The sequence below is a fragment of the Zerene cesonia genome, chromosome 10 (assembly GCF_012273895.1).
Source record: "Zerene cesonia ecotype Mississippi chromosome 10, Zerene_cesonia_1.1, whole genome shotgun sequence".
Taxonomy (NCBI): domain Eukaryota; kingdom Metazoa; phylum Arthropoda; class Insecta; order Lepidoptera; family Pieridae; genus Zerene; species Zerene cesonia.
In genome coordinates this window covers 6,270,962-6,289,281 of record NC_052111.1, presented here as the reverse complement: position 1 = coordinate 6,289,281, position 18,320 = coordinate 6,270,962, and the positions used below count along the sequence as shown (strand labels likewise).

At 31.9% G+C, this 18,320-nt stretch overlaps 2 protein-coding genes across 2 annotated transcripts; one reads left to right on the top strand and one right to left on the bottom strand.

Moving 5' to 3' along the window:
• The first annotated feature begins 6,910 nt into the window (after positions 1–6,910).
• On the top strand, positions 6,911–13,493 carry LOC119829524. Its single transcript, XM_038352077.1, has 2 exons — positions 6,911–7,074; positions 13,159–13,493. The coding sequence occupies exons 1-2, from the start codon at positions 7,026–7,028 to the stop codon at positions 13,398–13,400; spliced, it is 291 nt and encodes a 96-aa protein (XP_038208005.1). The 5' UTR covers positions 6,911–7,025; the 3' UTR covers positions 13,401–13,493.
• Positions 13,380–17,964, bottom strand: LOC119829523 (mediator of RNA polymerase II transcription subunit 30). Its single transcript, XM_038352076.1, has 8 exons — positions 17,907–17,964; positions 17,602–17,764; positions 17,333–17,448; positions 16,527–16,590; positions 16,116–16,221; positions 15,589–15,796; positions 14,355–14,486; positions 13,380–14,102 (listed from the first exon to the last, which is right to left on the bottom strand). Exons 2-8 carry the CDS (start codon positions 17,720–17,722, stop codon positions 14,007–14,009), a joined length of 843 nt encoding a protein of 280 aa, XP_038208004.1. The 5' UTR covers positions 17,723–17,764; positions 17,907–17,964; the 3' UTR covers positions 13,380–14,006.
• Between the last annotated feature and the right edge of the window lie 356 nt (positions 17,965–18,320).

Here is an 18,320-nt window from a genome sequence, read left to right as displayed (position 1 = left end):
CATTTACATTGTAGTAATATGCACATAAAGGTAATTAAATATTTGTTACTAGCTGACCCGGCGAACTTCGCAACACAGTAGATATATGTTTGATGCATTTTTCTTATTTTTTCTAGACTATTATGGATGCATCAGAATAATCGAAATCAATTCAGTCATTCTCGAGCTGTAGCGAGACTAACGACAGCAATTGATTTTTATTTATATAGAATCTACTTCTATGTCAATTAAATAAAATAACAATACTCTTCACTACCATATTACTATCACGAAATAAACAATAGTGAGAAAGTAGTTATATTATAGAGAACTTAAAGACATATTGACGTAGAAATTTTTTCGCCTACAGGTACGGCAAACGCAAATAGACTGGCGGTAAACTATCAGGAGTAAACTCTAAGAAGATGCGCTGAAACAGAAGTCGTTCATAAACACAAGGACTATCATCGATTTAAATAATTGCAATGGATCTAGTCCATGAACCTCACGTCTAAATATTGGTTGATCATTGTTGTCATCAAGCCGATGCGCCTACATTTGTAAATTTTTAAACTTATGGTATTACTTAGTTACCTCCGTAGCACGTTTAACTTCACATGTGATATATGTAGGTATATATAATTATGTGTTATGTTATTTTTCGCTTTTTTTACTTTGCAGTAATGATGTTTATTGAAAAGAGATTAAAGCATAATATATCAAAACCTAAAGTTTGATTAAATTGTATAGCAAATAGAAAAAGCAATCGTTGCGAAATCGCCTTTAACAGGCTATAAAGAAAACATTAAATATGTAAGGTATTTGCTCAACTTAACATAAGCACGTAGCAATAAAGCTATTTTAATTTATATCGTCTTTTATTTCTTCCGTTATCAAGATCGGGGTGTTTCGACACTATTTTGATTTGCAATCTTTACACAAAAATGTTACATACAAAATTTAAAAACCATATTTAACGTTTAACCAATAAAAAATTATAATAATTTGTCTACACATTACTCAGTCAGTGATAACTCAAATTATAACTAACTAGATAGCCACCGGAGTGTCGCCCGAATAGTCAAATGAAATGAACCCAGGGGAATGAACTGTGTCACCGCAGTTGCGATGCAATGTTGCCTATTTCACTCTCTAGCATCCTTAGTATCTCCAGACACAAAAGTTATATCATAAAGTTGTGCCGTTGCGAAATGAAAGAAAGTTTACAGACAAACAATTATACACATTTTTCAAACATGTGTAAGGAGCTGAACCCCACCAATTTTCATGATACAAATTTATAAATAATAAAAACATGCCAACCCTCTTACACTGAGTTCTTTAGTAGTCACGAAATGAAGAAGTCTTACTTAGTCTAAGTCTCTGTGGTAGACGGCCGACGAAATCATATCATTTCAGATAGCCAGTCCCGGAGCTTTACTCACACACATTCTGCTCTTGGATTTTGGAGTTAAACTGTCCTTTTCCCTTTTTTTTCCCCAATTCTCTCTTTACCAAATTTCATCCAAATCAGTTCAGTAATTTAGTCATGAAGAAGAGGCAGACAGATATAGTAACTTTCGTATTTATAGTATTAGTAAGGATTATATGATAGATAGGGACATGCATACATGTTCTCTTGAGTTCTTGCCAATAATGACATCAAACGCATCGTACAACTATTTGCTAAACACTTATCTTGTCTTGATCTGAATAAGTAAATTATTTATGAAGCGTGTTTGTTGCATATTAAAAGTATAGCGTAATCATAGTGTTATTGTCTTAGCTTGCTTCGGTTTGATTTTTTGCAACACGCGTAATAAACAAACTAATTGAACAAGAAATAATGTTTTTTTTTGCTTTTATATAGACTCTACTTACACTTGCTTTATTTTTCTTTAGAAATAAAAATAAATAAATAATCGTAAAGAGTCTCAATTTAAAAAATGAATTGATCATTGATCCAAATTAACATAACTTTTAAACGATACCTAACTAGTATTTTCCGCTATTTACAAATTATTAATATTATATGTTGTGTATCCTCACTACTGACAATTAAAAACTGATTTTTCTTACACTTTTCGATTTTTTTTTTATAAACTTGCATGACAAATTCTATATTGTAATTTAAAATTCAAGGACAAATTGAAAGAAACATATTTAATGAAAGCAGTACAAATCCAATTTCCAATATTATTCAGATTTAACTGCATTGTATCATAATATGAGAAAAAACCCGGATATAATGTAATCGATAGCCGTAAAAACCGCAAGTTGTACCTACTTTTTGTAGCTGTTATAGGAAAATAATCATTATCAATGATATTCTGCGAACATCCTCTCACGACGGTTATGTAATGCGTGTTATAAAAAGGCGGTAATTCCATAAAGGTCAATTAAAATAATAAAAAACTGGTTAACAAACAAAATAACTATTGGATATTACAGCCTTTTTTATGGAAGTTATGATTTACGAGCACGTATGATACACACATTTATCTTATTCTTAACCAATTCATGTGTTTTTAAATTATTGTTATTGGGTCCCATTTTTGAATTTATAGAATATCGTAAAAAAAAGAAAATTAAATTCTACATGCTATTAATAATATGCTTATGAAAATGTTTGTGCCTTAATCTTTTAAGTATCTAATAATTGGTTTGTTACAATTTTAAATATATGTTAATAATTAAACGTATGAAATGCGTAATGAACGAAATATTCATTCATTCATTGATTCATTTTTTCCTTCGTGATTTTAAATAATAATTATATTATTTATAAACAGTGAATTCGAAGAGACCTTCTCAAAACTTCACAATCTCAATGGACTAGCTAACTATGGAAAGGAATAATAGCAAAGACTATAATGCATTCCGATGGGACGGAAGACTGAACGAGACCGGGAAATCAACTAATTGCATATTTTAATAAAAGCTGCGGGAATACGAGGGATATTGTGGGAGTCGAGCACGCTTCGGCACGAATTGGGCCAGCTCGCACCGGGGAAGTACCACACCCCCACAGAAAACCGGCGTGAAATAGTGGCATGCCACTGTGTTTCGTACGGTGAGTGGGGGAGCCGGAGGCCCGTTTCCTTTTCCTCACCCGTCCTAGTCCATTTCTTCTTTCCAGTCGTTAATCCTTTCCTTTTCCCTTACCCCATAAAAGCGGGCAGCGTATTCACAGAGGTACTACCATTGCGAATTTTTATGGGCGGTGGTGATCACTTACCATCAGTCGAACCACCAGCTCAGCTGCCCGCTGACATAAAAAAAAAAAAAAAAAAAAATACGATGTGAGTAAATGAACTAACTGCACTTTTACAAATATATAAGCGAAGCATTCATAGAGGCCGCAGTCTTATTGTATTCGTTTTTACAATAATTTACTTCTATAATATTAAGTAGGTAATGGTGATAAAGTTGCAGACGAATATATTATCGTGTTGGTTTTAGAGAGGCCTGATGATCTTGCTAATTGTGTAACATCAAAGAATAGTCCCATGACAAAAAAATTAAGCCTTGTCAACAGACGAGTCTGTTTATCACTGAGCAATTCAGAGAGCGTTAATACTAGATCGGAAATTGAATTAAAATACGTTAAAATTGTGATAAATTCCTTTATTTTTAAAAGACTATTCATACGTTTGCACAACAATTTTTCGACGTAAAGTAACCTTCTGATAAGAACTGTGCAGGAAATTTTTACGAACCTAACATTTTGCTTTATCTCTATAACAGGCGATTAAATTTAAACGACAAATTTAATTTAAAATGAAGAATACACCCTTAGATACAATTATAAAGTTTGCTTGTTAAAAAATTACACTATGTAATTATAATATATATGTTTAATCTCGTCTATTCACGAGCATTGTTAGATTTTTGTTTCGGTGTGGGTTCATAAAAGTAAAACGACTTAAAGTGCATAAAATAACCTTTATGTGTAATAGTAAAAAATATTAAAAAAAAAAACTTCTAAAGCCCTCTTTCTGGCTACGCCCATGCTTCTGCTTGGTGCGTTAAGTTTTCATTTAAATTTTGTTTTTTTTTTATATATATTGATTGTTAAAAAAATCCCACCAAAATCCGTTGTACGAACATAGGGACAAACACGGGAAGCTACTTTGCTTTATACTATGTAGTGATAATTCATCAACCAATTATAATAAATAATTGCTATGGTCAAGTTCAAGTCAATAAGTCACTCTATTTAAAGAAATATTTCCTGCAATACCAGTATAATACACACCTACTATAAATCTATATTATAAAACTCATATTTACCTTAGCATAGTTATAAAAATGTCGATGATGTGAATGATGATGTTACTTCTTGAATAAGTAAATCACGATTCATTTATATTAAAATTCTGATGATATAAATTGTTTGAAATTTATCTCGAAGAGAATATAAAACAATAACTCAACGTTAAAATCGATAGATCATATTCGTGGGTTCGTTTGACTCAAGAAAAAACAACCTACGGTCCGTAATTTCTGTAAGATGATTTAATATCTCTATAATCACAATATCATATCATTGAATTCATACTTGTACTTTTTGTTTTTGTTTATGTGAGGGTAATGGTTAGCGTTGGTAATGGAGCTGGAGAGTCACCTGAAGGTCCGCAGTTCCAGTGCGGAACTGCCGCCCATGAACATTAGCAGTGGTTTTACACAGCTACAAATGGATTGGCAACTTTGGCGAGTAAGGGATAAAGAAAGGATTAACGGAAATAAAGGAAAGGACTAAAAGGCGTAAGGAAAATGATAAAGACTTCCTACTCCCCTACTCACCGAACGAAATACAGAAATTTATACATAATCACAGTATTGTCGTCTGCGATTATTCATTATACAGGTCCAACCTAGTACGATTCTTTTGGAGACACAAGAGGCAATTAAAATGGTTGTACCTTCACGTGAATTATATGCCACGTAACGAACACACGAATATGTTATTGGTATTTTAGAAGCGCACAACAGTAAAGGTAATTAACCATACGCACACACACATACACGCCTTACCGCTTTATTTAAAATATTGCTAGACACGTAATGGATGTTCTATCTTTGAATTAACGAAGAGAAACTTTATATTGATGTCAATAAAAGAAAATATTGAATACATCATATCTTATTTTATTACCGCTTAAATCGTTATTACTTAAATAATGAACAATCTTTAGGACATTGCTTTTTATCCCACACTTCGCTACACTTTGCGCCATAAAGCTTACCATACAAAATTTTGTCGTTATATAAAAACTTCATCACTTCATGTTTAGATGTTTACGAAATGATACAATTGAATGAAATAAAACTAACAACCACAGACCTACAATTGCGTTGTACGTAATTAGCTCATCTTTAAGGTCACAAAAAAACCTAATTTATTTTTGTTATTTATATCGAGAATTGCTAGCGCATAACTGCGGTCATTCACATCTAGGGTTCGATGCACTCAGCCTTGCCATTAATCTAGTCTGGAGAGCCCTTTATTGTTGCCTATTTTAAAACTAGACTTAGAAAAATCTACATTAAGAAGTTACGTAGATTTTCGTATTCATGGACTAGAATGTTGATATACTTGTTGAACTATAAAACTGTTTTATATTTATTTTCAGTGTCAGTTTCAGTTTCTTATTCAAACAGACTAATGAGATATTTTTGAAAATGTCAAATTTGGATTGTTTGTGAAATTTTGATTGATTGTGTCTTTTTATGGATAAATTCAAAAACCATTCCATTGATTTTGTAAATTATTACCAATTAAGCTTTATCTCCAATTAAAACATTATTGGCTTTGCTAAGATATCACATTCTAGCTGAAACTGACATCTGCGACCAGTATAGTATTATATTAACTGTGCTAGTCCACATTCCAGATGCAAAAAAAAGCTTTACCCAAAGAACAAATTTCATTAAACCTTTAAGCTTTATCAAAGATTTACGCTTCTAAATCCACTATCCATCTCTTACGGTTGTGCTTTGACCACGCAACCCGATAGGTGATTCATCAAAATATGTAGTTCATTTCAAATTTGCAAATCGTTACAAATCATAAAAACAGTTGATTTCTGTATTGAAAAAATCGTATCTTTTTTATCATATTTTCCTAATTAAGCCTCGATTTCACGAACAAAAATACCAGCGTTTGAATGAGCCGTTTCACATGATGTTTTGTCACGCTAGATATCGAAAATTCGTATGTAGTAAGTACTATCCGAACAGACACAAACAACATGTACATAATATTTAATTTAACTGGTATTCGCATTAGCACAAACATAACTTAGAAGTGTGAATTGGTAATCAAATAGTAAAAACAACAAGCGTGTTAAGGTCTTACTGAGCTTTCGCATAAGGTAGTTGCAATAAATTATTTCACACAGAGAAAATCACTAAAGTCCCCTTTCACCGATTGTACGTTTCAATTGAAATGATTTATGAAACTTTCATCTTGTACATTCAATACATGACAAAAAGTTGTCTTGGGCTACTGATGATATTTGCCCATTTTGGTCTTATTTACGATACAAGATTTATACGATAAACTACACCTAGACACTACTGCGCACATTTTTCTGAAATTCCTTATAATTTAATTAACTTTTCTTTGCAATGCTTACCCCATTCGGTATTAGAAAAAAATACAGAAAAACAATTGTATACCATCAGTTCCCAGCGTAGTTGCTACAAGTTTGGCAAAGAGGTTTTCACCGAGATATTTTGAATTATGTTAGGATGCGTGTAAAAGTTCAACAATTATGCATAAAGTATAAATAGCAGATTATACCAGAATCAAACATTTACCGAAATCAAAAATACCTTAACATAAATGCAACTGTCTAGGCAATAAAAACAGAACATTGCTAATACAGCAAGAAGGCTAGCTTTATATGTTTCTGTTAGGGGTCTGAAACGCTTGGATGTTTTTATTCCGGTCCCTTGCGCGAGCGCATCACTCGTACGTTTGCTACCAAGGCCCACGGGCGCATATCTATTAAATATTTTTTTATCACTAAACATTAATAATGTATAAATCGATTGTAATTGTGTGTGCATTGTATTTAGTGGTAACGGGTAAGAATTTTTTTTATTAGAAAAATAACTATCGTTATTTCAATTACTATTCCGTTATGTTTATTTAAATATTTAGAGAGTAAAATAGATTTCTATTTTATTTAATACTAGAAATATTAAACATAGAGCCACGAAAAGAGGATAAATTTATACTTAGTGACTTATCATTAGGTACATTTTGTTTTGTAGAGCCCTATAATTAATGAGCAATAATTTGATTATTCTTTGTGTTTAATTATTAATTGCTTAAATCATAACAAAAGTTATAACAATAAATGTCATACCAAAAAATGTTATATATATTACATATATTTTTACGAATTAAACAAATAAAGCAAAACTTTTCCTAAAATTTAATCGAAGCATAACTATGTTTATATTCTACTATTGTAAAGTAATATATCTTATACCTACTGATCCATCACTTACTCCTAAAGTTTCCTGCTGGAGCTTTTAACTACATTTTTTACTTACTTATTACTACTTATAAATATTGCTTATTAAATGTACTGTCATGACCATGCTCCCTTTATATAAGAGATGTATGTTTATATAATATTGTCAATTGCAATAGGATAATAAAAATGTTAATTGAAGTCCCATGTCCTCTTGTGGGATATGGGACAGATGTATTGTACCTCTGTTTCGCCACGTTTTTTAAGGACAAGTAGGTGATTAGCTGCCTCTATCCTGCCTTACCTAGGCTTTTTATTGATTTATTATTATTTTATTCAATTACGATTTGATTCTAATGAGTATTAATAAGGTATTTTTGGAATCCTGTATCCTTTCCCCACCCTTCCCTGTACATGCCTTTATTCCTGTCATGAATCCTTTCCTTATCCCTTACCTCTACTACCTCTGCGAATGTTCATGGGCGGTGGTGAGCGCTTACCATCAGATGAACCAGCTCGGCTGCCCATAGATATAAAAAAATTTTACTGTTTTTTTATGTTGGAAATCTAAAACCCTAAAAGGAAATTCCATCGAGATATAAAAGTACAATGTATAAATTTAAATTATCAGTAGGTACGCAAAAATCACAAGCCTAGCGCGTCGCAAACAAAGGGTCACATTCTTATAGTATCTACAAAAACAAAAACAATACGATGATACATTATAATTATAGATTGAACATACTAAATCATTTTTTGAGTCACGACAATGCATGTTTTATAAACGTGATGAATCTTCCGTAGTCGTGTTTAAGATAGGATCTTTTTTACAGACTATAAAATATATATGTAATCAATTAAAGCCTATTCAAAATTGGCGGTAAATGGCGTGATATTTGGACTGTTAAATTTAATTGTGTTCGTTAAATTCGCTTAATTGGTCGAGGCATCTCAAGGATAACTGTGGTAAGCCTTACGTCGGTTTGTAAAGCTATTGTAAAAAATTAAAAGCTGATTAGATCATTCTTAAATCCTTTTCAATTCTTTCATTCTAAAAGTTCATCATGTAGAAAGAATGTTCTTTAAACGCATTATATAAGGATAGGTACGTACCAATTTGTATGAAATCGTAAATGTTAAAAGTATATTTTATGTAGATATCTAAATTTTTTCAAGTAGTTCAACTTTACATTTTATTCTCATATAACCATACTCATTTAAAGCAGCAATTCATTTTACTCACTTTGAGGAATAATGTAGGAATATTCAAACAATAACATTAAAAACTCGAGCTAACTTTTACATAGTCGAATATCCCAACAATCCTTTATACCTTAGATATAATTACATTATTAAGTGAAAAAGATGGCAAAAGAGTCATCGCCCTGTCCAGTGGTGTGTAACCCGACTTGGAACAGGTTGATCATGTTTGTTTTTGCATTATTATAAAATTCCAATTTTGACCAAGTTCTTTGAGTATAAAATTGCGTTGTTAACATCCATTGCTACCTTAAGTCCCAACCTAATTTTACTACTACTGATATTTACAGTAATGTAATGCAATTTTGCGATATTATATTTTGTAGGCAATTACAAATGGATCAGCCGACATGATCGTTGTCGTTTTTTTGCCTTTGGCCGTGCTAGGTGCCTAAAAAACGTTTGAAATGGGTATTGGTATTTCTTAAAATAAATGTCTGAGAAGCACGATGATCTCATTATTAATCATGCGAATGACGAATATTTGTTTTAATATGTTACGCCAAATCGATCATACTTATTTAATATCATGTTTATGGAAAATTTATAAAAAGTCTCTCGACTCTCTCTTCATTACACATAAAAATAAAATATAGCCTATGACACTCACAGGTAACGTGGTTTTCTAGTGGTAAAAGAATTTTTAAGATCGGTTCAACAGATCCAGAGATTACCACCAACGTCATAAACTCGCAAATTCACAAACTTTATTATATTAGTGTATATTAATTACTTCTAAGTCCAATTCTCTCTTAATCAAGAAAGATAAAAAGGTAACTTTCTTAGTGCGGTTTCAACAGCCAATGTGAGTTTTGTGTACCCTTATTTAGAATGAATATCATAAGCATAACGGTCCTTTTAATAACTAGGTATTACCAGTTTTATGCATATGTGAATGATACGTCAACAGCTTGTCTATTTGCTCGTAAGAACTTACTTGTTTAGACTTATTTAGATAAGAAATCTAGACCGACTCTTAACCTCACTGACCTACTTTCTGTGTAATCTACGTCTTTAAGCATGCTATACTAAGCAGCATGTATTTAGGTAATATCATTTCAGCCCTTTTATATTAAAAAAATATCTCCCTTTTTGTAGTATTTCCTTTGCAAGTCTCTACGAAAAATGAGAAATTTTATATAATTTATACAAATCATTTCTTATGTATACTTTCTAGTACAGAAATTATAAAGTAATAAAATATGATGATAATGTACAAAGAATCGATAGTACATCCATGATGCGAATATTTTGGGTATATTGAAAACTTGTTCATTATCGTTTTCTACGTTTTATTTGTTATTATTAAAAATAAAAACGATCAATTCAAATAGCAATACTTTGAGCAAACGCCTCGATATTTTAATTTTTTCCTTATAATGCATACATTGCTAAATAAGGAAAAATCCATTCACCGATCGCATTATCTTCTTCCTTCCGGTGGGAGTATGTACCTTTCCTTTAATGTTAAAAGTTCTTCAATGAAATTAACATAGTTAATAAATTGTCTAAAGAATATTCTAGATTTCCTTAAGTTATATAATAAAAACAAAACAGCTTTTCAATTAAATTTATACATTTTGTAGAAAGGTAATGAGAAAGTAAGATCAACACAATTTCCTGAGGCTATATTTTGATTGATTACAGAATAGAAATGCGGCCAACTTCCAATTGCAACACAATAGTAGGTCGAATATATTCAGGTACCTAGCTATATATGAATTAAGAGTCTCAGAAATAGTTTTATTTCCAATGTCTACTACTTCGAAATTTAGACGTTATTTGTTACGACATTTTTCTAATAGACTAAAGGAATAAGTTAAAATCTAAACTAATAAAGTTTTTTTTCTAAATACCAGTTTTTCGTTACAAAGTTAACTGCATTTTACTTTACAATTTTTTTATTATTTAAATTTATGCCAATGAAAATAGCTAAAGATATCGTCAAATATTAGAAGCAAAAATAGAGACACAAATACTGTACTGTAACTGTTTTAAATCAATTAATCGTCTGTCCAATAGAATTTTTCTGACCGTTGCAAATCTAAACAAGAAAAGCACACGTGATTTAATCTCACATACAAATATGTATTAAAACTTACGATCGTACATGGATGTAGTTTCCTATAAGCAATAATAATACTAAAATCGTATAAGCAATAAGGCGGATACAGTTAGCGTTTTGAGAAGCAAAAACATCTTATGCTGCACCGTTAGGCGAAAGTCAAGTCGCTGCGTAAATTTAACTTGATTTAACACTGTACAGGCAACCAAATACGCTTACAAATCATCATATCAGAAACACGCGAAAATAGCTCTACCCACAATGCACTTATATGTCAAAACTGCATGCCTATTCGACGAGATGGTTTAATAATGTTTCTCATTGTTGTTGGAAATGATAGGCAGGTGATAAGTGGAACTTGAGATGGGAGTCGAACGCGACGTAGTGTTTGGATTCGGTCATTGCTCTATGTCTATCGTCCATTATTTCGTAGAGTTAATACCAGTGATTTAGCCCAGCTGAATAATTGATGGTGTATCATAAAATTAGCACAAAGCTTCCATATATATAAAATACCTTCATCAATGTTTTATTTTATATCGAACCTTCAGGAGCGCTGCCTCTTAAACTAACGGTAATTTAGGCTATACCTACGTTATAGCCTTAATTAGGCAACCAGAACGGCTTACGCTAAATATTTATATAAAATGTGTTTTTTGCACACACTACAAGTGGATAGTAAATAATAATATGAAACTGTGGAAAAGGTAATAACCGAGACGGAATAGACCAGCTTATTTATTAAAGAGCTAACGGAAACAGTTATTCTTTCAATTGTATTGGCAGCGTGTAGCTAGATGGGTGGTTTTGGAAGTTCCCTCTCCCTCCAAATTAAAATCACACTACTCTATTTTTTTAATTTGATTAGCCTATACCATTGATACGAGCATAAATAACTTAAATATTTAAAGATAGGAAGATCGCATATGGTTTATACAATAATACAATTGCCAGATACGCGTTTAACATACCTCAGAAACAGATAAATGATATTTGCAAGTTGAACGACCGACACTAACAAGGAAAGCAGTTCAAACAAGTGGCCTATCCAATATCTATTAGCAGATTTACGATGCACGATCCATGCTCGTGCGCATCCGAACCCCGTCTCGTGACCTCCGGGACTCCACGTATTGATAAAATATAATTACATATGAATTACTTACTTGCCTTGAAACTCCGAAAAAATTAATTCTCCATCGCATAGTGATAAGATGCATTTATAAGTGGATGCATGTCTAACACAAAAAACACACAAAAACTACAAGACCGACTTCAATCTTTGACGTCGGTCTTGTAGTTTTTTATACTTTACCATTACAAGTTTGATCACTAAGTGACATAGCCTTTATATGTACTCCGGACGAAGACGGGGCGAACGAATAAGTAAACATACTGCATACGTGTTGTTTAATTGGAGTATGGAGATCGGTATAAATCAAAGATGTACCTACTTTATTATGAAGAAATATGATTTTACGTCTGCTTTAGTGCATACATATTTAATACATGTTTGAAAGCAAAAGGGTACTACCACAGATAACATAATGCTATATTAGTAGTACTACCTGGGTACCTTTCCGACCGTAAGAAGCGCCCTACCAAATTGTAAGCATCAAACGCGTTATGTACACTTTTGTGCTCTGACAAAACACGAACTAAAATATGTAAAACACAAAAAATATGTGGCTAAAACAATGGATCAATCTGCGTTGTCTGTCCAAATTCATACAATTTTATGGCCAAAGAGCAGAGTACAGCCGCTTAAAACTGCATTAAATTTCCTTGAAACATGAAAGGTTATTAAACCTATCAAGCCAGCTGCTCCTTAGAAACAATCGGTTGTAACCAAAATCGACTCGTATGATTCAAAATGTCCCTGGTCCTGCTTGTATTTACCATCATAGTATAACTGTAACATTGAAAAGATGACTTACTAAACTTTATACCTATTTAAATTACATAATAAAGGCGATTATCGCTTGTATTTAAAGCTCATCGGATCAATCTACAAAAAATTGTTATGTCTGAACTTTAAGCGAGTTAACAAAATTGTTTTTTTTTTTTGTAATGCATAGCACTTAATTAATTAAGTCAACATACAAATTGCTAGTAGAATTTTGTGCTATTTTGGTTTCGAAACATCAGAGGAAAATTTGCCTTCATTTTAATTAAATAAGTCGTTGTAAACTTTAAGAAAGCTTTAAATGACATCGTTTTGTGGTGCAATGTTTTTTCAGCAATATCTCAAAAAATCTGCGAAAAACATTTTATTCCCCACTATATCTTCATCATCCAAACACTAACATGTTGCTTATTCCCTGTTAAACTAACCAACGTTACTAATTTGTTATTAATTTGCAGAGGCACGTCCCAAATGGCAGTATCTGCCCGAAGTACCCGGATACGTCCCAGTATACATTCGTAACGGGGACACACCGCTCGAAGATATTAACCCCGAGTTAGCGGAGGCGTTCCACGCGCCTGCCGGCAGAAGCGCGGGAAAACAGATAGAAGCGGTTCCCGATATGCCAGAACAAGACCAGCCCCAGCCAGAAAAAAAGAAAAAAGCGAGCTTCGACATCCCCAAACCGATTGAACATTAGGCTGTGAGATTTGTACTTATTTAGCTTTAGGTTATACGGCTTGAACGAAAGCTGAGCTTGCCAACTTTTGTTATTTATTTATTATATTGAATACCTACACTATGTGATTATATTGTATTCTATTGTGATTACAAGAATAAATTTAATTTATTTTTGGTAATGTTTTATTTTATCCGATTAATAAAAACAGGTACTGCAGTCGTACACTATTTTATCGTTTGTCCTAGAAGTTCATACAGATAAGTAATTTTATTATAGCATCATCGTCATGATCGTTGACGATTACTTGAGATTTTCATAGAACAGTTTTTGTACCGCGTACACAAATAAGTAGATGGTTTAAACTTCAACAGACACTGACCACTTTACATTATGTTTGTAAGTATATAAAAATCATATTTAATCATATTGCGCAACACGTCTAAAGTTCACAAAACACAAATTGACTTTTATTCGAATCCATAGTATGTTTATGAAATGCTAAGAAAAGAATGAAATAAAAGAACGAAAACTTATTAAAACTATATTTACATGACATTATTAGCAATGCATTTCTTAAATGATAAATTAAACATAATATGTACATAATTAAATTATCTACTACAATTAGGACTTCCGCATAGTTAACATAACATTGATCTCCCAAATGATTGTTCTGAGGTTTGTTATCACTTCTTTCAATTGTTTATTCTTCAAGACTACCTGCAAATTAAAAATAAAAATAATTGATAGCTAATAAAAAGTCCTCGCCGCCGAGGCCGAGACGCCTCTATAATCACACTATAACACTAACATTTTCAAATGACATTTGATGCGTAGTTGACGCAAAAAGGTCTATTTCATATTCTTAATTTTTAGTTTTAAATTTATTAATGAGCAATTTTGAAGTGTCTTTTAGGCACATGAAACCGATAGACAGAGACAAATTTATTATAAAACATTGTCTGTTTATACCTGTTCTGTGAGTTCCTTATTCTCTTCTAGAACAAGCCGATACGACTCGGTGTTCCGTCGCTCATCGAGGGCTTTATTATCGGCCTCGTCCTTCAACGGTATGAGACTCTCCATGTGTGTATATTCCATTCCCTTTAAATGATAATCATTGAATGAATGAATGATAAATTAATAATTAATATCACTTATATTTGCACTGATGCAAAAGGACAAAAACACAGTATCGCTCAAAAAGGCGGCCATATCGCTAAAACAGCTGTTTTTCCAGTCTTAGGCCAAGGTTTATGAGAACAAAGTTTTACAAAGAGGTAGATTTAAGGTTAAGGTTAATATACGAACTTAAAAATATCTACAAATTATTTAAATCAGTGTAAAGTACATAAATAATTATTATACAGAATAAATGGATATTATACCTGTGGTATACTTGTTCTCTATCCTTATCAAATCTCACAGTAATTAAATTAAAATTTTTAAATTAATTCCAAATAATGAAGTTATTTTAAAGACCTTTGTAATAAAAGACCTTAATAATAAAAGCTCAATCCTAATAGTATTAGGAATTTATTCTCTATTATATATTGAAAATACAGTGAGTGATATCATTTTGGGATCTTAATAATAAAAACAAGAATTTTATTTTTCATAATTTGAGAATTGAATGATCATATCTTTTTTTACACCACATTAGATGCAATTTATATTATTTCATAGTTTGATAAAAGATAACGCATCTATACAGGGATGCTGTGCAAACCCAGATTGATAATTTTCCCTCACTTGGTACACGGTCTTGTCATTCATTAAAAATGGGTGTAATTTTTTCATATGTCAAATATATCGAAAACCGAGGGACTTTTACTGACATAAATGATATTTTTCTGAAATACGACAACATTCTCTACCTGCAGGTAGCATATTATCCATTCAGGACGCCACACCTTTAGCATTTATAATAATACATGATTTATGGTAATGAATAAATAGCTTTTAAAACCGACCAAGTCAATAACGATTACTATTATAGTTCTATTTTGATTTCTTAAATCAAAGTAGTCAGTTTCAACAATTTTTTGTTTAATTTGTATCCAGTTAACATAATATAAATTTATAATTATTGTAATTTAAAAGTTCATAAGCAATCATTAATTAATATTAAATATTCAGAACTAAACTCAGTCTAAAGACATTGTTAAATAAATAGTTTTAGATATTAAAAAAAAAAAAATATTACCTGACAGGTCTCGTTGCATTTATCATAAATCAGTCTCAACCGTTTATACAGTAATCTTATAGTTCTCAATTGTTCTTGCATTTTCGCCTTCTTATCGTTGCTAGCATTCTCGCCATGCTGAGTGCCGTTCGGTGGCTGGATCGCTTTTAAGGTCTGAAACACGTCTTGCGTCCTACTTACAATATCTTGCACTGTTTCTTGACCAAACCTGAAAGAAATTTAATTATAAAAATAACTTATATGAAGAAACAAGGCATAAAATAAATAGTTATTATTCATTATCCATATCACGCAGTTACAACCAAATTTTAAGTATGTAAAATACACAACTTAACTAAGAATACAGAAAAGATATTATGAAAAATGAAGTTTATATCAAATATTTAGGTTATATGTCTGCTGGACATTTTTGAGGTCCCTTTAATTAACTATTTGTTATCTGTTTCATTGATAGATTAAGACTAACACTAAGAGAAGACAATGTCTGTTAAGTCAGTTATTTTCCAATTTTTAATTTATACACTCACTTGCACAAAGAAGCCGTGTTAAACTCTTTGCTCTGTGGTGGGTGGTTCGGAGCTGGTGGTGGAGCAGGTGCTGTTGGAGTCTGCACTGTACCTGTCTGCATTCCCCCTGAAAACAGTTGCAAATTATATGAAATCATTTGATATAAATGATCATTTATGTATGTATGTATAATTTACAAGTTCCCAATTCTTCAGTACTTAGCGACATGCTTATAGATATATAGATATACTGGCTGTGATCACATACAGATGAACCCGTGGATAAAAGTGTTAAATATTTCTGTGTTATTCACGACATCACTGCCGAGTAATATCAAAATCCATGCAGTAGTTGTGGCATGAGAGTAACAAACATACATCCATAAAGTTTCACCAACTTTCACATATATAGTATTAATAGGATAAGCCCACCTGGCTGTTGAACTCCTTGAGGTCCCATGGCTGGAGGGCCAGCACCCACTCCAACACCCATCCCCTGGAAAAATTTAAATTACTACTCAGAAAACGAACTGAATTATAACAAATAATAATTGACAATTGGATCAATTCAAGGATAGTGCATTCATTAGTTTATTATCTAGAATATTTTATGAGAATTGCTTAGGGTAATTTTGACAACTTGCAATGTTCACTGCAATTGGAGGATTTTTGATCATAAATTTACATTCATTAGATATATTACGGATGAAAATGTATTGACAATAATAGCATTAATATCGCTGTTGATAATAGAGCAGTTGATATTCAATTTAAACAGTGCGCTTGAATTGCAATTGTCTCTTGGTAGAGTGGTAATTATGAGTAGAACTAAGGGATCAATCATTTGAGTCCTACTGAAGACTCAAAAACAAATACATATCTAACAGGACAAAGAAAGTTTCTCAAATTGTAAAAATAATTGTTGAGAGAATCATATGCCTTAATTATCAGTGCTTATTATCTGTGCAGATTCTCCAAGGACTTGAGGACAGAAAATGTAATTTTCTAAGTTGATTTCTTCTGTTTTAAAAATAACCCCAAATGCCATATTAAATAAGTGCCACATTTCTTAATTGATCCAGGGAACTGAATTGTCCAATCTCTATTATTAGCATTATATATTATAGCACATTCCTCATGTTTCATGTTAAAATTAACTTAACAATTTCATCACCAGAAGTATACCGACATAGAACAGAATAAAGTAAAATACACTGATATTATCAACTAGAACTCACTTGTCCACCCATACTCATAGCAGCCATCTGATTCTGCATTGGAGCTCCATATGGTGGAACCATTTGATTGCCCATGCCAATCATTCCAGCTGCTCCCATAGGTCCACCCATAACTCCTGAAATTAATCATTAAACTAATTTCACATAAACATAATGTAATTTAAGAGGATTGAATGGCATATTGATCTGAGCAATCTAACATAAAAATCAAAGGAGAAATGTGTAAGGGTATCACTTCAGGATAGCAGCACTTGTTTTGTGCATTTTACCTGCTAATTGATTGGGCATAGACTGCATCTGTCCTCCCATAGGACCGGCACCATAGCCTGACCTCATAGCTCCAGCATTAGCTTGAAAATTGCCGGGAAATTGATGTCCTTGACCCGCCATTGTTCCAAAACAATATTCTTCAAGTTTATGTGTACTTTAGCTCTACAAAGAAATATTTATAAGTAAAATCACGAAAAATGAGAAACAGCAACTTGAGACTTGACTAACATTAGTTTATTTTTTCGAAATATGTTAGGTTAAAGTAATAATTTTAAATTAAATATAAGGAAATCGCTCAAATTATTTGAAAAATTTAAATCGAATTCCAAACACAAAATATAACCTAAAAAAACATTTTTGACATTACTTGGTTATGACTACAGTTTGACTTTGACACATAATGTTTTATTGTTAAATAAATGCTAGACTATATAAGTGTATAATCTATGGTCTAGACTCTAGTAGGTAGGAATAAATGTATCGACGTCTATGATGCTAGTGACTACTGGTTAATAAAAGTGTGAATCACAAATAATGTATTTGCGAGTACCACAAGATCGTTAAAAGTTTATCTGGTTCAATTATAATTCTGTAACATAATTACTCCGAGTCTGAGCATTTGGACTGGATGAATAAGAATTTCAGTGGCCAATCAGAATACTCGGTTCGTAAACCAATCCTACTTTGGCATAGTGAAAAAACAAAAATTTGCAAAATC

Coding starts and splice junctions, on each gene's coding strand:
- LOC119829524 (XM_038352077.1), top strand. CDS start 7,026: ATGTATAAATCGATTGTAATTGTGTGTGCATTGTATTTAGTGGTAACG. Junction 7,075..13,158: donor ATTGTATTTAGTGGTAACGG/GTAAGAATTTTT, acceptor ATTAATTTGCAG/AGGCACGTCCCAAATGGCAG.
- LOC119829523 (XM_038352076.1), bottom strand. CDS start 17,722: ATGGCGGGTCAAGGACATCAATTTCCCGGCAATTTTCAAGCTAATGCT. Junction 15,797..16,115: donor AACACGGCTTCTTTGTGCAA/GTGAGTGTATAA, acceptor AATTTCTTTCAG/GTTTGGTCAAGAAACAGTGC. Junction 14,487..15,588: donor AATGCAACGAGACCTGTCAG/GTAATATTTTTT, acceptor TATCATTTAAAG/GGAATGGAATATACACACAT.